Genomic DNA, 20,797 nt, shown 5'->3' with positions numbered 1-20,797 from the left:
CATGTTTCGTGCAAGCTGCATGTGCTTCTCTTCACCATGCATACGCCACTTGCTTGTTTTGCTATACTTCTCTTAAGGCGAAAGCCTTTAATGGCTCATACTGTCGTCCGTTAGCAAAGCGTGTCACACGCGTTTAACTCGAGAACTAAAAAAAGGTAGAAGAAAACCAGTGATTGTTTCAGATAGAGCAGGAAAAAATGAACCTAGAAGCCAAGTTTGATGACTGTAGAGTAATTAGTTAATTAATTAGAGGCAAAAATGTCGAAATTGCGTCGAAATAGCGCGGACGTCGATATAGGCACGGGACCGGTGTAACGTCACATCCACCGGAAATCGTCACGGCATAGTGAAAAATTGTCACAGAATGGTCGGAGAAAACGTCGGATTTGTGTCAAATTAGTTGGGAAAACGTGTAATTAAGCGTAAATAACTCTTAAGATCCTCGAAAGATGCATAATTTGGGTGTCGATATAGCCACGGGAACGGTGTGACGTCACATCCACCGGAAGTCGTCACGGCATAGTGTCCTCGGCTTTCGCCTCTCTCCACTTTAGTTGCCAGTGTTCTCGCAATTTTTTTTTTTTCTTGCGAGCACTGTGCTTCTTGGGCGCTGCTTGCATGTAAGCTCCAAACAGAAAGAAGTGAAAAGGAGTAAACTGTCCTTTAGCACACAACCCTTTTTATTCCTTTTAGAGCGTACAAACAAGCAGCGCCTTTAGCGCATTTCCTTAAAAAAAAGTGCGCTACAGGATAGCATACTTCCTTTTTACTCCAGTATGGTCGCATTCGTGTTTAGAGTGCACTTTTTGTGCTGCGATCGGTCCTCGTTTGTTATTTGGCCCTGTATTCCCTTTCCGTGTGGGCCCTACGGCCTTGCAGTATATGTCACAAATAAACATCATCAGACTATTAGTGCTGGCCCAGAGCTGGAGTCGGCACCGCCGCGCTATATCGTGCCTCTTCTTCTCGACTAATATTAGTCGCGGTATACGTGAAAGAACTGCGAAGAAAAAAAATGTGGAGCTGTGTACACACTGTAGCCACAGTATCCCGGATATTATCTTACCAAACTGGGAAAACTGCTGCACCGCTTATTTAGCTAGAACTGTGAAAAAAAAAATACGGACTAAAGAAGGACATGAGTATACAGGACTAGCGCATACTTCAAACTTCCAGCGCTCGTCCGAGTCGTACGTGTGTCGTTCTTTCGGTGGCGTTTTCATGCCGCGTAATTCGAACTAAGTAATAAAATGAACAAGCTAGTTCTGAACGTCTTGTTACTTCCGCACTCCACATTCGAAGGTCTGAACGACGTCCCTGTAAAGGAGAAGCCTTCCAGGTTGTCTTGGTTTCCTTAAAACTCGGCTTGTATTGTTTTCCGGGTAAGGGAGAAACTCGCCAGGTATAAAAAAATTATAAAGGCGAAAACAGAATGGAAAACGCCAGCTTCAAAGCAAACCTCGACTCCTCCGGTCGCCTGTCTGACGGCCGTTTGTATCGTGTCTCGTCAAGGAAGCCAGCCAGCCCCAAGCCGCCGCCGCGCTCGAATCTTGTGTAAACACCGCAAACGGCTGGCTCGAAGCGAAACGTGGCGCAGCCTCGTTTGGGCGCGGTTGGTTACAAACGCGCGGCCAGCGCACCCTGTAGCCGGTTCCGCCTAAGCACACACGCTCCGTCGTCGCTGCGTGTTCTCTGGCTAGCAACACCTCTGCAGTGCACGGCCGCGGAAGTTTGAGCGCGAGACGCACCACCGTTTGCTCGTGAACGCGGGAGAGCGTTGCCCCCCAGCCGTGGCTGTGCGGCCTGCAGGTCGTCCTGACGTCTTCGCGCGGTGCGCTCGCGTCCGAGTTGTATACACCTGTCGTAAACTGTCTGAGCGACGGCTGTGACGTCATCGCAGAGAGTCTTTGACCCGCGGGCGGGCTTCGCTGACACCTGTTGCTGGCCGAGAGAACGAGCCTATGCCGAAGCGCAGACCGTGTTCTTCGTTTTTTTTTTTTACCTCTTCCACTCTGCTCTCCTTCTGTCTTTATCTCCCAAATTCCCCTCCCTACGCAGAGTAGCATGCCAGCGATTTTTAAAACGCCGGCTGAATTCTCTGCTCTTCATTAAAGAGTCTCTCTCTCTCTCTCTCTCTCTCTCTCTCTCTCTCTCTCTCTCTCTCCCGAGTTTCGCTTTAACGATTCAGTGACTGTTAGGGCGAAAGCTTGCGCGAGTTCTGCCCTGATGTGTAATTGTTTTCAGCGCTATTAATAATAATAAAAAACAACACAAAACGCAGTCAGTGGGTGAAGCGAAATGTTGCATGAGCATTGGTGTGCGCTAGTGTAGTATACATGGGTTGCATGGAGGTCATAGCGGCCGTCATGTATGACACTAGAAGCACAGCGGAAACATGAGCGTTTTTCTAATCCGCTTATCTCGACTTGCACTGTGGGAGTGCAAGCACATGTGCTTGGACAACGTCATTACGTTGACGTCCGTGACCGCACGGGTATATATATATATATATATATATATATATATATATATATATATATATATATATATATATATAGCACAATAAGATAAACGTACTTGGTTGCTAGTTTAAATAAGATGCGAAATTGAGAAACGCTTCTTTTAAGTAAAAATTTATTGGGAGTCGACGTTTCGGACAGAGCCTGTCTTTTTTCAAGACTGAAGTTACATGGTTCTTGCTTCTCTTCTTAAAGGGTCTTCAAGCAAGAACCACGTAACTTCAGTCTTGAAAAGGACAGGCTCTGTCCGAAACGTCGACTCCCAATAAATTTTTACTTAAAAGAAGCGTTTCTCAATTTCGCATTTTATATATATATAAATATATAATCAAACAGTTCTAGCCAGAGTGCAGCATGGTCTGTCTCTGACGGTGCTGTGGCATTTGCGCAGCCAATTATAGCATCTGCGTCGATATGAATGCACATTTGCAAACGGCACTGCTTTGCCGCCGAAATCTACGAGGCGGACATCACTGTATACACAGGCTGCGAGTACATTATCTAATCTCTCATCAAATCGTCACCTTCGCGGTGTATAAATATTTATCTCTATAGCTCTTCTGAGCGCGCACGGCATTTCGTATACAATGCTCGGTTTTACCGGTGGGCTCATAAATTGCTTACTCAGGTGTAATAGCTATTCTCTCTCTGATACGTGCTCCGAGCTGGGTGGGCACAGCACCGCAGCACAGGCGAGCGTTTCCCCTCCAACTCGTTTCTTCTGTTCTTCTATTTCTTTCTCCATTCCACCGCGGTTCTTTAAGTATGCAAGGCGAGATTGAACCGCAGAGCCGGAGCTTTAAACAGTGTGTGGACCCCGCCGTGCCGCACATATATCGTGCCTAAGCCCCCCCCCCCCCTCCGGCGTATACGGGGCGAGTCGCACGGCGGTATATAGTGTAGCAGGGGCTCAATTTGGCGCGCAGAAGCGCGAAGAGTAAGACGGGAAGCACAGGAGCTTTACTCGGCGGCGAAGTGGCTGATCCCAGCCGCGGGTCCGAGTCGAGCTCGGAGAAATGAGATTTGCCCCGTTCTCCTCTGTGCGTGTGTGTCTTGCCGCTGTGTACACAACACGGCCATTGCAGCGTGTATTTGCTCCACCTTGTCACGTAGTTTCATGCAGCGCTCTTTTGAAATAGTCGACAGCGGTATATATGCCGTGTATACGGGAAAGTAGAGCGCGCATGTAAGCTCCTTTACTCGGCCGGCTTAGCCGTTCGTTTACCCCGAGGGCGATGTCGGGGCTATCCCGGGCTCCGACGCCGCAGCCTTAGTGGATGTCTAGTAGAAATCGCCACATACTCTAAGATTGGCTGCAGTCCGGACACCGCCGCTGCGCGACACGAACCCTCGCAAGCTGCGGTCGGAAACAATGGGCGAAGATTCAGGGTGAGACGCCGCGGGTAGAATGTAATTTTACGAAGCCTTCACTCTCTCCCACTGTGACGCGTTCCTCTCTCTCGTGCAGCTTCTTCCGCACCGGTTCATGCACTCGACCAACAATAGAAAAATTCAATAATAAAAAAAACACCATCCGATTCCTTTGTTCGCGTGTCTGTCTCTCAGGCTCGCATTGTTTATTTTCGCTTTGTGGCGTCTCCTCTTCTCTGTCCCATTTTAAATTTCCCGTGTTCTGGGCGCGGATCTTGTGCATTTTCTACGAGCCGCTTGCGAAGGAAGGGACGAACGAACGAGGTCGTCGCCGGATTCCCCGCTCGCCGCCACCGGGGCGGGACGGCAAGCTGGAATAGACCACCCTGTCTGTCTCTCCGTTTTCAATTAGGCCGCGAGCTCAAGCGCACGACCGCCAGAGGGCGGACCACTACCGCAGGTGCGCTGGGGAGAGCCTTCATTCCGCATGCAGAATGAGGAACCTCACATGCGGCCGTCACTGCGTATGTCGGCCCCGACCGCTGAGCGCGAAACAATGGGGATTAGCACACCGCGCGAGGGAGGGGCTAGCTACGAGCGGCCGCTGTAACCGCGCGGCCGGGACGACCCGGGTCTTTGTCGTCCTCGTCGTCGACGGCGTGTCTGTGCTCGCCGCCGACGACGCTGTCTAGGATGTGACGGGCGGGTTCGGGGTGGGATCCTACTTTCGTATGCAAGCTCGTGCTTTGCGTATGTATGTGTACATACTGTGCTCGCTGCAGCTCTGGGGCGATTGGGGGCGAGCCGGTCTCATCTCGCCCGATCCTGTATCGATTGCTGTCTTCTTCGTTCCCCCTTTTTTCCCTTCTCCTTTGTTTTTCTCCAAGGACAGGTCGCATATAAATGCGCGCAGATTAGGCCAGGGTCCGTGCCGTGTGCTGCTGGCTGTTTCTTTATGCGCGCGTGTGCTTCGTCTGTTAGTTCTTTGAACAAGATGAGGTCGCAAGAATTATTCCCTCGGGTCTGTATATGGCGTCAGGGAGCGGGGAAGGTGTATGGGCTTTTTTGCGCCTGTTTCTAGAGTTTTGCCCGGCGCTATTATATAGCGCCCTGGGGATGCATCCCTCCGCTGGTCGTCGTCTAGTGTCGGGAATGAGCGCGTTGTTCTAGCGGGCGACTGGCGGGGAACTGTTTTGTTGCTGCCGGGGCCGGTGCCTTCGGGGCGCTGCTAGGCCTGACTGCACGGCACGGGTCTGATGATGTCATTATGTGCCACGTTTTCCCAAAAATTATGCCGCGGAGAAAAGCAGGGGGTCGCCACCTAGCCGCGTCTCCTCACGTTCCTGCATAGGTGCGGGAAGGAGACGGTGCGAGTAGCGGGAGTTTGTTCCCGAACTTGGTTGAGTCACTGCCTGGGTTCGAGTGAGTCATATGTGCTATAGGGTAATCCTGAACGTTCGTGGCTATGAGTGTCCCTTGAGTCGAGATGAGCCATGGAAGCTGAATAAGTCATGAACATGCTGGTGTGAATTGAGGCTGCAAGTAACGTTAAGATGCAATAATTGATTTTTGCTTTTTTAATGACTGAATCTTTCCATGTCTTTGCCTAATCCGTCTGAATCACCCTTTCCCATTTTGCGCATCGGATATATGAGAAGATGTATAGCATCTTCATGATCACCGCTTGTGTGGCTAACACGCTCGGAGAGGCCATGGTATCAGCTTTCACGGAGTGCGCTTGTAAGCAACATCATTTTTAGACGACTGGCATTTCGCAACATGCAGTAGAACCCGGCCGCACAAAAGTCTCTAGCGAGTAGAATACTGCTCTTTATGTGAGGGGTACTTCCGGTAAAGAGTGGATACAAATCAGACAGCGAATAGTATACTCTGCCTGAATTATTTTTATTCCGATTTCATTTTCCCGTATAGAGTTACCGATTCCCACACGATTTTTTCTTAATTTTTAGGAAAACGTCGGCTTTCTCATTCAATTAAGGCCCCTTTAGGGTCACGGCTCTATGCGTTCCTACGAATTCACCTTCCGGGATGCTAGCATTAGCACGCGCGACAGCGCCAGCACAATGCCGTCATTGACTCGCACAAAAAGTGACTTCATTGATCTCTGCTGCGGGACCCGAATGCGTTGCTTCGTACGTGACCTTCCCTCTGCGTGGGATCCTAGCGGCACGTGGCGCCGGCGCGGACGCGCTCGTCAATTAGCCTTCACTATGCACGAGTCTCCAGTCGCGCGCGTGTGTCCGTGCGCAAACATTGACGCTGTGCCACGATCTGAAAAAGCGTCGACATCTCAAGAGCGCCCTTTTATAAAAGGGAATGCTTACTCCCCTTTTGCGTATTCGGGTTTAGAGTGTGTGCTTGACGGGCACGGCTCGGACTACCTCGCTGATGAGCTAAAGTTTGGTGCGGCGTCGCCAACTTTGTTATTTTCGACTCGGTTCCAATTCAGGCAATTCAGGCTGGTTCTTCGCTGTGCTCTATTTTGTCCATCTAACGTTGGTCACGCGACTTTGAGTGCTGCCGCTGTCGAGCGCGTTTTCAGCTGCACAAAGAACAGGTGGTCAACAACCTGAAGCTCCTCCGCAAGTCTGCGACAAAGCGATGCAGCCTGTCAGACGAAACCACGATTGGACGCTGCGCAGCGACGGTACGCCTTCTTTCATAATACTGCTTCGGCCGTGCTGCACAGAACTCTGCCGACGCGCACGCCACGTGGGACTCCGCGGCGCAGACAATCTCGACTGTCGAGGTGGGGGGGGGGCAGACGGGCGGGCGGACAGACACGTGCTGCGATTCTAAACAAAAGACACTGCGACGGCAGCGGTGGGTCGACCGAACCGCGCCATTTGCAATTCGTCAATGCTGTAGCGGGAGAACACGCGGAGAGCTAACTCGATCGAACGGAAAGAAGCTGGCCACCGCCTCCCTCTCCCTCCCATCTCTTTTCCAACTGCCCCCGGGAACCCGCTTAAAACACTCCCCGGGGGACGATCCATCTCGAAGTGGGGAGAGAGCGAAGGGGGGAAGAGAAATCAATGCGTCAGCTTGTCCACTGGCCTCCGCGGCTGAATCCATCCATCCATCCATCCATCTATCCATCCATCGTCTACCCCGTCCCTTCGTCGGTCCGAGCCGAGAGCGGGACAAACGCGGGGGGCGGAGTGGGAGGGGGTTGAAGCAGCAGCCGTCACCGCCGCGGCTCGGCCGGGCCTCGCGTCGCGACCTCTTGTAACAGCTGCGCGACCCGGCTGCTGACACAGGGCCTTTTCTTCGGACGCGTTTGTCGAGTCTCGCCGCCATAGCCTTTGCAGAGGAGGCCCCGCTTTTTTAAGGGAGCGAAGGGATTATGCGACGCTGTACAGAAGGGGCCGGGGGTGATGCGGCGGTATACAATTCGTGGAACCTTTTCACGCCTTTCCGTTGTTGCGCCCGTTTGAGAATGCCAGAGGGAGACTGGGTTTTGACATGGGCCTTCGTGGTTCCCTAGGGCCGCTGTTTCTGGTGGCGGCGCATCCGCACCGGAATAGACATGGACAGTTTATTTATATTGCCGTGAAAATAAAGAACGCAGCGATAGAGGCGAAACATACCTATGTCAGAGCAGTGTGAAGGTTTGGACGAGTTTGTTCTAAGGCGGACTGGTTCTGCTACTGAGTTCTTTAGCCGTTTCGTCTTTGCATTTTTTTTTTTTGCGACGACAAGAGTGAATCGACATTCGCTGGGGTAAATCATCACCATTTCAAATAGGTCGTAAGTTGTATCGCGCAAACATTGTATTGCACTTCGGCCATTGCTGTAGGCTGTGTCGTTCAGTGTAATGATCTATAGAGCCTCAACAAATTGTTACGCGAACTTGATCAATTGATAGTTTTCCTCGATCGTAAATATATTGAGAACGGCTTTCACGAGCGCATGCTAGAATTGCTGAAAATGACGCTGACGTCGCTTTTAAAGGAGCGTCTCATATTTCGAAAGTGCAACTCACGTCAGCGCCAGGTTCGAATGAATGTCCTTCCTCAGTGCTCAGATATCTCTGCAGGACGCGTAGTACTTCGGGAAAGCTACCAATCATGGGTCGACGTGGCTCAGCATTATTCAGCTCTTATTCGATGGGCAGCTCTCGTTTTGACATCGATCAAATATACGCATGGGCAAAGAAATTGAATCAGGGATTGATTGATTGATTGATTGATTGATTGATTGATTGATTGATTGATTGATTGATTGATTGATTGATTGATTGATTGATTGATTGATTGATTGATTGATTGATTGATTGATACCGCTTCTTCGCGGTTTCTTTGAAGGCTGAGAGCTCCAACGGGAAGGTGTGTGTACCTATGAAGGTGGTCAGAGCGTTAGGCGTATAGATGCTGTCTTGTGGGCTGCTGCTCGCGTCTCACTGTTGGCCCACTCATTGCATTCGATGCCTGCGTAGGTAGGGTCGAAGAATTTGCCAAAAAAATAATAATACAAAGATAAAATGAACAAGCTCACTCGGGCAAAGAGTAGAGGGCATTAAATTGCACCGGTTTTACGGCTCCTAAATAAGTCGAATGAAAAGAAAAACAATGACTCGAAGAAAGAAAGAAAGTAGTAGCATGATTCGCTGGAATCGGAATAAATCTTCCTGCACGCACTAAAAACATGGCGCCGTGCATTAATTCTATCCGCGCACACTTGTGCGCAAAGGTTGCTTTACGAGAAGGAAAGGGGTACGGGATTGCGCTCGTCCCGTAACCTGTCTTGTGTGTGTGTGTTTCGCGCAACTGCCATGTCTGGGGTAATGTGATCTGGGCGTTTCAAGTTTCCCCGTTTAATGGTTTGAATAAAACTCCCGAAAGCTCGAAACGCGAGCAGTGGTCGCTCGAAACCATTACGGCGGTCCCAAGGCGCTCCGAGCCTCGCTGCACTCTTTTTCGCGCGCTTATCGAGTTTCTGGATTTCAAGCGCAGGACACAGGTGCCTCTGCAGAGCTTCGTGGTCGCTCATAAAGGGGCGAGTTTCTTGTGTTCTTTCCTAGAAGAGTTATATAGGCTTCTCCGGGAAACCAGTGACACACGGTCAAAAGTAGCTTCTTCTCTTTTTCTTCTTCCCTTTCCTATTTTATTTCTCTCGTTTAGGAGCACGGTGGGTCCCAGATAATGCCGGGCGCTTGTTCGCGAGAGCGAACAAGCGCCCGTGCTTAACCCGCTAACGACCGCAGCTCATCTTCTGTGGTTGGCTTTTGGTTAGAAAGAGCAGGCATGCATTCAATGCTCCGAGAACTGTAACCCAAGCGTGCGATCACGAAAACGGAAGATCAGGTGTAAAAGAGGGGCTGAGGAGGAGAGGAGGGGGGGGGGGGGGGGGGGGGGGGGGTATAGAGCCAGAATGCGAGCAAAGCAAGTGAGGGGTAACCAACCCACTAAACCCGAGAGAGAGAGAGAGAGAGTGGGGGGGGGGGGGCGCAAGCATGCATAGAGAAACACAAAAACGCTCTGTGCAAACCCACCGGTCCGCGTCTCGCGTCACTGACCAAGCGCGCTCGAAAATTCGCCCGATAGAAATCTTCCCGACGGCGGATTAAAAGATTGAGCGGCGGCGGTCGTTCGCTGGCCGGAGCCGACGGAGCGCGATACGATCGCGCCGCGGTCGCGCTCCGTGTGCATGTTCGACCACGCCGCGGTCTCGGTGAGAACACCGCCAGTGTCGCGCTCCGTCGGGCTTCCTCCGTGAGGGATCAGCTCGGGCTGCGCAGCAGAAGTAGCAGCAGTCGAGCGCGTCGATTTGTGAACCTGCCGCCGGGGTCTGGCCGGAGTCGTAAAGCGAACGGCACGCCGCCTATGTATGCCCTCGACTGAGCCGTAAAGAAGGTGGGGCGCTGTAAACATCTCCGGCGCGCAGAAGGCGTTCCTTTTTTACCTGTATGTGTGTATATGCCAGAGTGCGCGCGTGTATGTGTGTGCCTATGGCGGTGTTGGGAGAAGCTCTCTGCGTGCCGAAGGGATTTTGGACTGCAGACGGACACTGCTGCCTTTTTATCGGCGCGGCCGCAAACATGTTTACACCGTTCCGAGACTCGCCGCCGGAGCCAGCACTGTTGGAGAAGGATTGCGAGATGTGTTGCGACTTCGTTTGTGTTCTTTGTCCCGTCTCTTTGGCGCCGGGGGACTCTTCTCTTTCTGACCCTTTCTTTTTTCTTGTTGTGTGATTTTTCAACCGCTGTCGTTTGTTAGCCTTTCGTGGACGGCGGACTTAAAAGTGGCCTCTTCGCTTCGGGTCAGTGGACTTCGGTGAAAGCGATTACTGAGGCGAAACTGTTTCTCTTAGCGATCCTTCTTTGAGAATTTGACCGCAGTCTGTCCTGTTCTGGGGTTAAACACTTTCTCACGTGAAGCTGCTTTGTGAAAGTCCGGAGGAACAAGTTGGGTTTTCAGTTCATTCGTGCACCTTTCTTGTACAGATGTTTGTGATTTACGTAAGTTAACTATCATACAGAAGTAGTTAAAGAAGTAGAGCGAGGGAGCGAAATGAAGTTCTAGGAGATTGGCGGGGAGAGCGCTCAATCCTGGGCGGCTATACAGCGGCTTTCGCAGTTCTTTAAACTTTGTACGGGCTCGAGACGAAGAGACAGCGGTTCTTTAGGTGTCGTTGCTGTTTCAAAATAATTACGTTAGAGTACAAAGGTGTTTTATACGAGAACTTTGAGAAGTTATTGCATTTTACCTGGCTGCCTAGCTCAGAAAAAAAAAAAGAAAATCAATCTATCAGTTATCAATCTGTTTTCTTGTACCTCTACTGTATCCCTCTCCCCATATTAAACTCACCACTGAAGAAGCCACATTCTGGAGGGGAATACAGACAAACACCTTCCCTAACCTGTACTTGTGCAGCCTCATCCACCCTTCTAATACCACTTCACTTATCGCAGCAGTAAACGCACGCTATTCAACATTTCGTGGAATTGCGTGCGAAAACCGTCCCACCTATCAACATCGCACACATCATAGGAGCAGACCATTGCAGCGCTGACTGGCAATGGTCTGGAGGACCAACGTCGGACAATCCAACGGATCCAGACATCAGCGGAAGCTACCAGAGTCCTGAACTTGAGGAATCCGCCCACCTGACTCGTCCAACATTTAAAAAGCCTGCAAGGTTTTATGTCTCTCTCTTTACTATTATATCCCGGTCATTTTGTACCTTTTTTTTTGCAAAATGCCTTCTACACTAATGCTTTGGAGACAGGTTCAGGCATTGAATAAACAAACAGATAAATCATGCACGAAGAAACTACAGCGTCGTGAGTTTGCCGGCCAACTATAGCGCCGTAGAAACCTCACTGCTACGCATCCTGATGCACCCTCCCCAGTCGGCGCGCGAAGCTGATATCGCGGTAGCGCCGTACATCAGAGACCTGTGGGCCGCGATTCTCTCTCATCTTTTACGACCGCGTGGCGCTTAGAGGCGTTCCTTCCCCCAATGCGAAAACGCACTGCGCGGATAGCCGCCTAGCCAGGCTCGGCTGTCTGTCCGCCCGCCTGGCTGACCGGCGCTCTCACTGAGCCGACCGATGAGCACAACAACGGGCGTATGTATGTTCACCGAAAAGGCCGTTCCCGGCCCGAGCTCCTCTCGACCGCAAATCAACGCCGCTCGGAGATGCGCGCTGACCGCCGGACCTGTGTGCCGATGGCAGGGACCGTATATTTATATACCTATGGCTTCAACTGTACCTCGTCCGCAGCGCGGCGTTTGGGTACCGCCGTATTTTCTGATATATATCTCCTTTTTTCTTCCCTTTGACGGAACAGAGACGCCCTTCCCGAAAAAGGAATTATTAAATCAGCCTTTTACGACGCACGCGGTGCCGGGTGGCTGATTTACGCGACGACACCAACCGGGAACATGCACACTGCGGGCACGTGAACGTCTACCGGGGTCTAAAAGCAAAGTTGGGGAGGAGAGGGCCTGCTCTCCAGACAGCCACCCCGACAGACGGAGCTACGCGTTCCGGTTGAACCAGGGTGTACTCTCTCTCTCTCTCTGAGCGGCTTTAGCTTCGTTTGAAGGCTGCTTGTGGTAGTAATTTCTTGTTATTCCGCCGTCGACTCATCGAATCACCCTATACCCTGCGCGCGGTACTCGTGTAACAGGATAGAAGAAAGCTGTTCGGTGCTGCTGTTGACAGAAGGGCCCCGCAGCTGAAGTGCGGATTACCGCCCGACATGGGGTGGGTTTTGGAGGGGGGGGGGGGGGGGGGGGGGGGGGTTGCAACGGCTTTGCTGCGTTCCGGTGCTGACCACGAGTACGCGGATTCGATTGCCGGCCGCAATCGAATCCACTCATTTCTTGTGGGACGAAGTGCAAGAACGCCTGGGAGTTAGTTGAGCTCCATTTGAAATCAGTCCGCGGTGCTTCTTTTTGCGGAGTGCCTCATTGTTTGAGTGGGCGTAATCTTAAAACATGACCTAGATTTCTCTTAACATAAACTAGTTAACCCTTGCCTGTGCTTCGCTAACAAGTAAAGAGAGCGCGTTGTCTCTTCTTTGATCTCTCGGTCACACCGCTCCGCGCCATCTGGGCCTCGACACGCAGCTAGGCATTCGCGTATGTACCCTGGTAAACAGTATGCTCTTTTAATAAACCGTTATTTCCCTCTTTGTCCCAGTGGGCTTGCGTGTTTGTGTGTGTTCCGCGTATGTCTGTAGAGTACGCTACTGCCTACCGAAAGTAACCCGAATGCGTGATTCCGAGTAGTTTATGCATTCGCGCTGCAAACCGTTTCTCCCGTTCTCCCACACGGTGTCTGGCAGAGTCGCGCATTAATACCTGCATGCCTATGAGCTTTGTTCCCAGCTTGCCCGAAAGAAACTGGCCCCGTTTCGCATTGTGTATACTCCCGGGGCGGCTTCGAGAGAGCGACGTTCGGGGCGTACATAAAAGAAGCGTCCTGCGCACCCTTTCATACGCACCCGCTCTGCTTCTTCATTGTATGCGCGCACCAGCGATCACGTACCGCCCGTAAAAACAACGCCGCCTCGCATGCAGTCGCTGCACAGCGCATCCTCGTGTAGTTTTTTTTTATATATATTTCTTTTTCTCTCTGCGAGCGACGAGTACCACTTTGGATGCACGGAGCGAGTGTGCGCATTATGCGATAAAGCGTCGACCTGAGCAGTTCAGCCCACTGCGTGCAGTCTTCCCGTTTTTCTCTCTTACTCTCTCTGTTCCTGGTTGCACCCCGTAATGAAAATTAGAGCTACCCCCAGTCTCACGATGGCGTGTCACCAACTTACAGAATTTTCAAAGCTGTTGAAACCGTGCTCCAAACTTTCTGTGAGTCACGTTCGAAGTGTGGGTATACGTTTTGTTCTGAATGCACGAACGTTTTGTTTGCATCTCCAGCAGTACTGAATACAAAACGTCTGAATATATCTGTGATGGAGGAAACAGTTTTTTCGTGACGTGTTGTCGTTAGCGCGTGTAGTTAAGTAGGTCAGGTTTATTTTCTTTTGTTTTGCACCGTAGCAGTGTGGAAAACAACGTATTCATATGCTCCGCCTTGCTGTCGTCGTTATATACTAGGGATTGAGGGCCCTGCAAACTGCCTACCGCAGCTTTTAGTTTCAACTTCCTGCATTTCTCGTAAATTGAAGTACAATACAGTACAATGTAATGCAATGCATGATGGGCGTGTCGTGTTTCCGACAAAACCGAGTTGCATATTTCTACGCGCATGTCATGCGATTCGAAGAATGGATTTCGTCACTTCTTTATTTAGCCTCCTTTTTGTTCTCAATGCTCGGTAGGCTTCCTTATCTTCCACTGCAGAAGCCTGATAACCCTTACCGCTGACTCAACAGACCTGAACGAGACTGGCATAATGCATGCCGACCGGCCGGGCGGTACGGAAGCCAGAGATAAGACTCGGCCTTGCCAATTTCAAGTTTATCTCGCCGATGAACATTGTTGCTGCACACGGTCTCGGTACAATGCAAGCCGCTCGCGTTTCCTAGATACGCTGCAGTCCATTGCGTGCACGACTTGCAAGGGGCACGTCAACCGACCGATCAGGAAATGCACCGGCCAGAGAGATAACGCTTGTCGCGGTGTTACTGGGAATTAAATGCAAGCACTGTCAGGCTGCTCAACGCACACAGCCCCACTTCTCTGCTCTTGCTTAATATATTGCCCATGACATCTGTCCTACATAGGCGCAGCCTGCGTAGGGTCCGTCTCTGTAGGCGCAAGCAGCCGTGCTGTGGTCGACCAGTGTCGTCCATTAACCGCTCTCCGTCGTCCGCGGCGTTGCGAGGCCACGAACTCGACGTCGTGTTCCCGCTAACAAGCTCCACCGTGTTTCATGGATGTGCGCGTGTAGCGTATAGCTTGTGTGTACTACAGCAGTGCTGCTTAGTCGTCGGGAGCCTTGGGGGCGCATAATAGGCCCCGATAAAGCCGCAAGGCCGTTGCGTAGCGCGCACGCCGCGTTGTGTTGTTATCTGCGGTGGCGGAAAAGCGCCTCCAGTGGCTTGCGGCTAACTCGCGGAGACAATGGCCGCGCTTGTTCTTCCTGCATGTGCCGGCTCTCTGGCGTGGTGCGCTTCGTAGAGGCGCAGTCCTTCACCGTTTACTCTTACCACTTTCGTTCCTTCCGCTGGGCGCTTTCTTTTCATCCAGAGCTTTTCTGCCCCCCCCCCCCCCCCCCCTCTTTCTCTCTCTTTGTTTGGCTCGACTCAGCCTATAGCCTGGTCCCCATTGTAGAGGGAATAAGCGTTGGATTGATGTTACACGAGCCCAGATGTCGTCTCTACAGCGCTCTGGTTACAGTGGCGAATATACCCGTTTTTGTTGGTTTTGTTTTTCCCTCCATTTTTAATCCTGGCCTGCATTGAAGGGTGCGACGGCTGCATAGAGCTCCGCTGTAAAATATTCTATTCGTCATCCGGTCGTACACAGTGGAGAGGTGAGGCTAAAGAAGCTACTTGTGATTAACGCTGCGCTTTGGGTTGGTATACATACAAAATTGTTGGTACATACACTTATTGACGACTGAATCATTTGTGATCGCCAGTCGTTGGCTTTCTGAGCGGGTGGTCAACTCGTCCTCGAGGAGTCAGTTTCTTCAAACTTTCAAAGAAGCTCGGCACAGCCTATATACTTGTGTCGGCGCTCAGCACACGACATTCATCCAGTTTAATGCTGGATACGGCAATATGACCCGAAAACTATAATATAAAGGCGCATGATTTTAGTAATCGCGCCTCGATATATTTCTTATTTAGATTAGCAGACGTGTCCCAGCCCAAACATAGTGTCGCGTCTCCACAAGGCTAGAGCTCTCTATTCTTGGAAGAGCACGATTTCTAGAACTGCTCACACACATTCCCACGCCAACTTTCACGCGCTAGAAACTTATCAGAGCCTTATAAGGGCTTATGAAGGCGGACAGAGACAGCCCACGCACGAAGCCGAGCCACCCCACCTCCCCCACACCCAGGGGCCAGATAAAAGTATGAAGAAATCACGACGGAAAGACGCGAAACGTTCTCGATCTTCTCTGTCTCGCTCTAGGACGCGCGCAAGCCCATTCCGCGCCTCCCGCTGCGTTACATGCCTACCAACGCCCAAAGGGAGGTGGAAAGGAAAGGGGGGGGGGGGGGGGGCGTCATTTATTTGGGCGTGATCGCGCTCGCACTATAAACTTTAGAGCGTCTTTATCTTCAAGCGACCTCGCCATCTGTGCAGGCAGGGCAGCGCACCGAGCAGAGACCGCGTGGGTTTGACCGCGCGCTATGACTTCTCTCTATATTCCCACGAAGTCAGCCGCTGTTGTGTTGTTTTTTTTTTCTTCGTTCGCGCTCCGCCGGCTTTGCGGGGACTCTGTTGAATCCCAAGCGGAGGTGAACAAAAACTGCCGCTGCTGCAGTTCGTGCGCGAACTGCCGCTAAGTTTGGGCGTCGGCTCACTCGGTCTCTCGTGGCGGGCTTTCGCGTTGGCGTTGGTCGCATCACCGTCGCTGGTGGCAGCGGCAGGCTGCTGCTGCTTGCGGGTGGCGGTTGTGGTTTTTGTGGCGCGCGGTCGACCTCTCCAGGTCGTCCCCTCTTTCGGCGCGCGATCATGAGAGGTAGAGCGCGTCACCGTCATTATAATACAACAGGGCCGCGACCACCAACAGCAACCACCGCGGTGGCGGAGGAGCCAGCCTCTTTTGAAACTCGGCACCGAAGAACGAGAGAGATGCGCGGCACAAAGACGGGGTCATCTCTCCTCCAGCCAGGAGGAGTATGCGGAGATGCATGGAGGGAGGGGAGGGCAGATTACCTGTCTCCCGACCGTAGCAGGAAATGCACAAGACGGAGAGAGAGAGAGGCAGAAAAGAGAGAGAGATAGGCCTGCTAGCATGTAGAAAGAAGAGGAGGATTGAAGGCGGACTGGCTTGTGTGTGGCTGCTGTGGTGGTGGCGATGGTTGTTGTAGCAGCGGTAGTAGGCAAAGTGTGCACGCGTGTGTGTGTGTTTGTGTGTTTTGTACACTCGCGTTCAGCGTTCCGCGAGCGGTGCAAGAAGAAACGCAGCGGCGCGGCCGCTCGCAACGCCCGGCCCGCTCTCTCGAGGTAACGACCCCTCGCGCACCCCTCCTCCACATCCTTTCTTTCTTTTTTTGCGTGTAGAGAACGGCCCATGATGGGGCCGCCGCCCATATGCAGCCAGTCAGCCGGCCTGGCTGAGCGTTGGAAGAACGTTGCGTCGTCGGAACGGCGCTGGGCGGGTCTCCTTCAGTCTCCGCGACGAGTCTCGGCAGTGCTGGAGATTGCGAAAGAGAAATAAACAAATTGAGAGAGTTGGAAAACGAGAAAAAAGAGCAGGGGACGATTCGCAGATGACAAGTCTCGCTCGAGACGGGTGGTTCACTGTGTCCAGAGAATGGGACGGCCGGGCGGGCGGACTCGGCTTCGCGCCGCAATGTGCTGCTCTGCGGCCAGAGATTGAAACACACCCAGGCGAGAAGATGCGACGGCGTGTGTGTATTGTGGAGGCTCATTCTTTCCGCTCCTCTGTCGCCGCTGCTCTGTTTGGCGCGCTGCGAATGACCGTCGCGACGCTTGATTGCGCCGCGCGTGGCCTCGGAGATCTGCGTCGCAGCCAATGTGCCGATCTCGGATAAGTCGTGCTTCGAGATGATTGCTGGTGCGGTGGGCGAGTCCACCTTTTCGCACCCGCGAGACACACCCTTTTTCCTTTGAACATAATGATAAAACAGATTCTCGTGGACGTATATATGTATATGTATACAGTTAATAACGGCGAAGCCAAGGAGACGTTTGGAAGTTTTTAAATAGGACGGATTTTGCTTGAATTGAGTGAACGGCTAGTGCACTCGGCAGTGTGCATGGTTGGCAAAGTTCCGAGGAATAAAACGATATTCGTAATGGATCAAATGTCGTAACGGGCGTTCATTCTATGTTATGTGCCTCGTTAAGTAGTGGCGCTTGAATTAGTTTTCGTGTGGTTAGGTAAGGGAAAACATGCCGTGTGCGTCAGTCACCTTATTAAGAAACGCTATTTTGTTCGTTCCTTGAACACGTAAGCCACATGTCCACTGACTTGTTTCATTTTTCTTATCTATATCATTTCGCGCTCTATTCGTGAGATGTATCATCTGTTACATGCTGTTTATTATCGATTGGATTCGGAATCTAAAGATAATGTCGTGATCTCTTGCAGGGACTGACGTATTTATTATGTAAAAAAAAAATACTTTAAGATCTAGAGCAGACACTTCTAAGCTACCTCAGCAGATTGCGAACATTTAAGAATGCCCGTTTTGAGGCTTCACGACGTTCGTGGTTAGCGCTCTGCAAAAAAAAATGGCACATCCTCTGACCTGTTTCCCCACTGTCTTGTCTCTTTCCAGCAACAAGACAAGCAAAGGACAGCGTGCCAACAGATACCTCTCCTAAAAGTCAGGGTGAGTCCGCGAATCTCTTTTTCCTCGCACTGTTTTTAGGTGCTCGCCGTCAAAGGGTATTTTCAGTAGTTCACTCTTCTTCCACATTCAAAAACGGCAATTTTGACCGGAAAATCAGCTGCTTCATTGTTTCGTTGCATATGCTTTTCCCTGGGGAGGTGGTAGGAGGTAGACGGAAATAATATATAGCATAACATGGAAGCTGTGGATGGTCATATATATATATATATATATATATATATATATATATATATATATATATATATATATATATATACGCAGAGAGCATGAAATGGTTGACTGCTTAAAAGAGTATAACGAAGTATCCGCTTCATTACAGGAAACATTTAACTCGATGACTCAATATATATATATATATATATATATATATATATGAAAGAAGCCAACAGCCACAGAAACCAAGGGGCACAGGGGACTTTTTTTAAATTAATTTATTTATTTCGTGGTGTTGATCAATTTAGAATATTACTCAATATGTTATCGCTTAAAGCTTGGAAAAGCAGAAGAAAAAACAACCACATGCCGCCGGTGGGATCCGAACCCACGACCTATATATATATATATATATGCGTTAAACGCTGCGCACTGACTCTGCTTGTTTCGATGTCATAAACGGCTTTGAAAAACGGCGTCGCAGATCGTGGAAGCCGGAAAATAGCTTCTGTGTGCGATAATCAAGTTCAAATCATCTCTAAAACTGGCGTCGGCGAATCAGCAAGGCTGTTCGCTCGAAATATTCGCCTGTGATTGTCCTGTCTCCATAAAGAACTTCAGAAGGGTTACATATATCGAGCAATGACAGCCGGCGATACGATTCCCATGGCGCTGTGAACAGTTAAATATCATTATTGGGTCTGAGAAGCTTCACGAATATATATGGCCAGTGGTTATAAGCGGTGCCAGCTGTCAAGCTTCCGCCGTGATGCATGGTTTTGGAGCATGGCTGAAACTTACTCGAGGGAACGTACACAGAGAGGGAGCTATAGGGCGCTATTTAATGCGCGAGATTGCGTCTTTTTATTTTTATATTTTAAGCTCCGAACGCCGACACGTGTTGTTCGATAAACCTTTGCCGGGGCCCTGAGTCGTGTTATATGGTGTGTGGGACATTTTCTCAGTAACGTCGAGCCCACGGATTTCCGTTGGCGGCGGCGTCGGTCAAAATGGCAATGGGTTTTCACGATCCCAGTGTGTGTGCCGTGCGTGCTCTGAGGTTTTGCTGTTGAGGCGAAACATAAGAGCGCCGCAGAGCTGTATATACAGAGTGAAAGAGACTAGCCAACCGGAGCTGTGAGCATGGCGGCGTGGTAAAAAAAAAAAAAAAAGAAAGAAAATGTTTCGCGATACTACACTCCCGCCTACGACGCCGAGCTGTCGATCAAACGTTTTACCTCTTCAACAGCTTTTTTTCTTACTTTTAACGAAGTGCAGCGCGCATTGCAAACTGGTCAGTTTCCTGAGACGCGGCTCGGTGGCACGAATCGCTTTCCGCATTTCATTTTTTTGTTTTGCCGGTTTTTTTTTTGTTGTTTGTTATTACCCTCTGCGCTTTCTTTTTCTTGTGCACCGTTCAAGTCCGCATCTGGGAGCAGCGTTGTTTAAGGCTCTTCCTACGCGGTTCCAGCTTTCCAACACATCATCTCAAGCTAGACGTGTCCACAGCTGCGCGTAAAGCACATGCGTACTTTGCTACCCCGCTGACTGCTCATGCTGCTGCTGCCTCACCGAAGCAGCGTACTCGGAACAGCGTGGGATGGTGCACGCGGGCATACCTCGTTCCTACACATCTCCTCTGTTTATCGTTTGTAACAGGCGCGCTGCCTGCCCGAGGTTGTCGCTTTTCAGCGGCTCAGCTGCGGCGCCGAACCAACTTTCTCCTTGGCGACTGCTTTTTAGGCTTGCTTTCCTTTCATTCACGGCAGCTGCTGCTTTTGGCGAAGATGCCTGACGACGCCGACACCGCGGCCGTAAAACTCGTGGCGCATCCTTTGGTGCCGGAGGCCGTCCGCGGCACATTCGGAACAGAAGCTCTATGTGTGGCTGCTACTTTGCGCGAAACGAAAAAAAAGTAACAAACAGAATGAAAGCAAGTAAGAAGGAAGACAGGAGAGGAAAGAGCACGTATATAGTCCTTGTGAGCAACGGCCCGTGGCAGCCATGTTCGTACGTGCGTATCACCTGCTCCCTGGCTGACGCTATGCGTGGGCGCGGGCGAATGTGAAGCTTGCCTGAGGAGACGAGCATCACGCGGTCGCATGAAACAAATGCGAGGCGCCGCGCGTCACAACCGAGTCCGATTCTCTCAGTCGATAACTGCGTGTGTGCGCGTCATGTAGAGGAAACGAAAGAAAATGTAGCAGGTGAGGAGGGGTGGAAGGCTGATGAACGCCGCTGGATGTTTTCATACTCGTATAGTGGGGCGCCTTTTTTTTAAATATCTCGGTTCAACTCCAGGCGCGTGCAGTGACAGAAGTCCGTTCATTCGCCTAAAATAGTCGAAGTAGCGCGAAAAAAGCATGCAGATTGTGCAGCGCACGACTGCTTTGTCTCGTCACACTATACGTGCATGTAACGTCTCCGCCGCGGCGGTAACGAACACAACCTTACAGCCGCCCCGACCGTCCCTAGCAAAAGTAAAAGTAAACAAAAGTGCACAAAGTAAAAAAAAAATGAAACACGAACGACTATAAGGCCCATCTTGACTGCATCTGACGCACGGCCTGAGTGAGTGAGTGAGTGAGAGCGAGGAAACGTTTATTGAAGATGATCGTGGCTGGTGCTCATGTGGGTGAGCCCTCAGTCCAGGGCTCCGGAGGCACGACCTTCTGGCGGTGCGAAGGGGCGCTGCCTGGTCGTCGAGGCGTGTCAGCTTCACTTCCCACAGCTCCAGGGCCGCATTACGTGGCTTTA

The 20,797-nt window shown here is 51.1% G+C and overlaps 1 protein-coding gene across 4 annotated transcripts in view; it reads left to right on the top strand.

Moving 5' to 3' along the window:
• Positions 1-20,797, top strand: part of LOC149370972 (uncharacterized) — a 422,419-nt gene that overhangs the window by 315,104 nt on the left and 86,518 nt on the right. For 3 of the 4 annotated variants that reach the window (XM_089564096.1, XM_089564104.1, XM_089564116.1), the window contains exon 2: positions 17,813-17,866. The exons of the other annotated variant lie outside the window; for it this stretch is intronic. In XM_089564096.1, the coding sequence (XP_089420222.1) occupies positions 17,813-17,866 (54 nt within the window). The remainder of the gene's footprint in view (positions 1-17,812; positions 17,867-20,797) is intronic. 4 annotated transcript variants of the gene reach the window in all.

Source organism: Amblyomma mixtum, chromosome 1 (genome assembly GCF_055824585.1).
Source record: "Amblyomma mixtum isolate Tamu chromosome 1, ASM5582458v1, whole genome shotgun sequence".
In the NCBI taxonomy this organism is placed as follows: Eukaryota; Metazoa; Arthropoda; class Arachnida; order Ixodida; family Ixodidae; genus Amblyomma; species Amblyomma mixtum.
The sequence above is the reverse complement of the archived record's forward strand: the minus strand, read 5'-3'. Positions and strand labels throughout refer to the sequence as shown.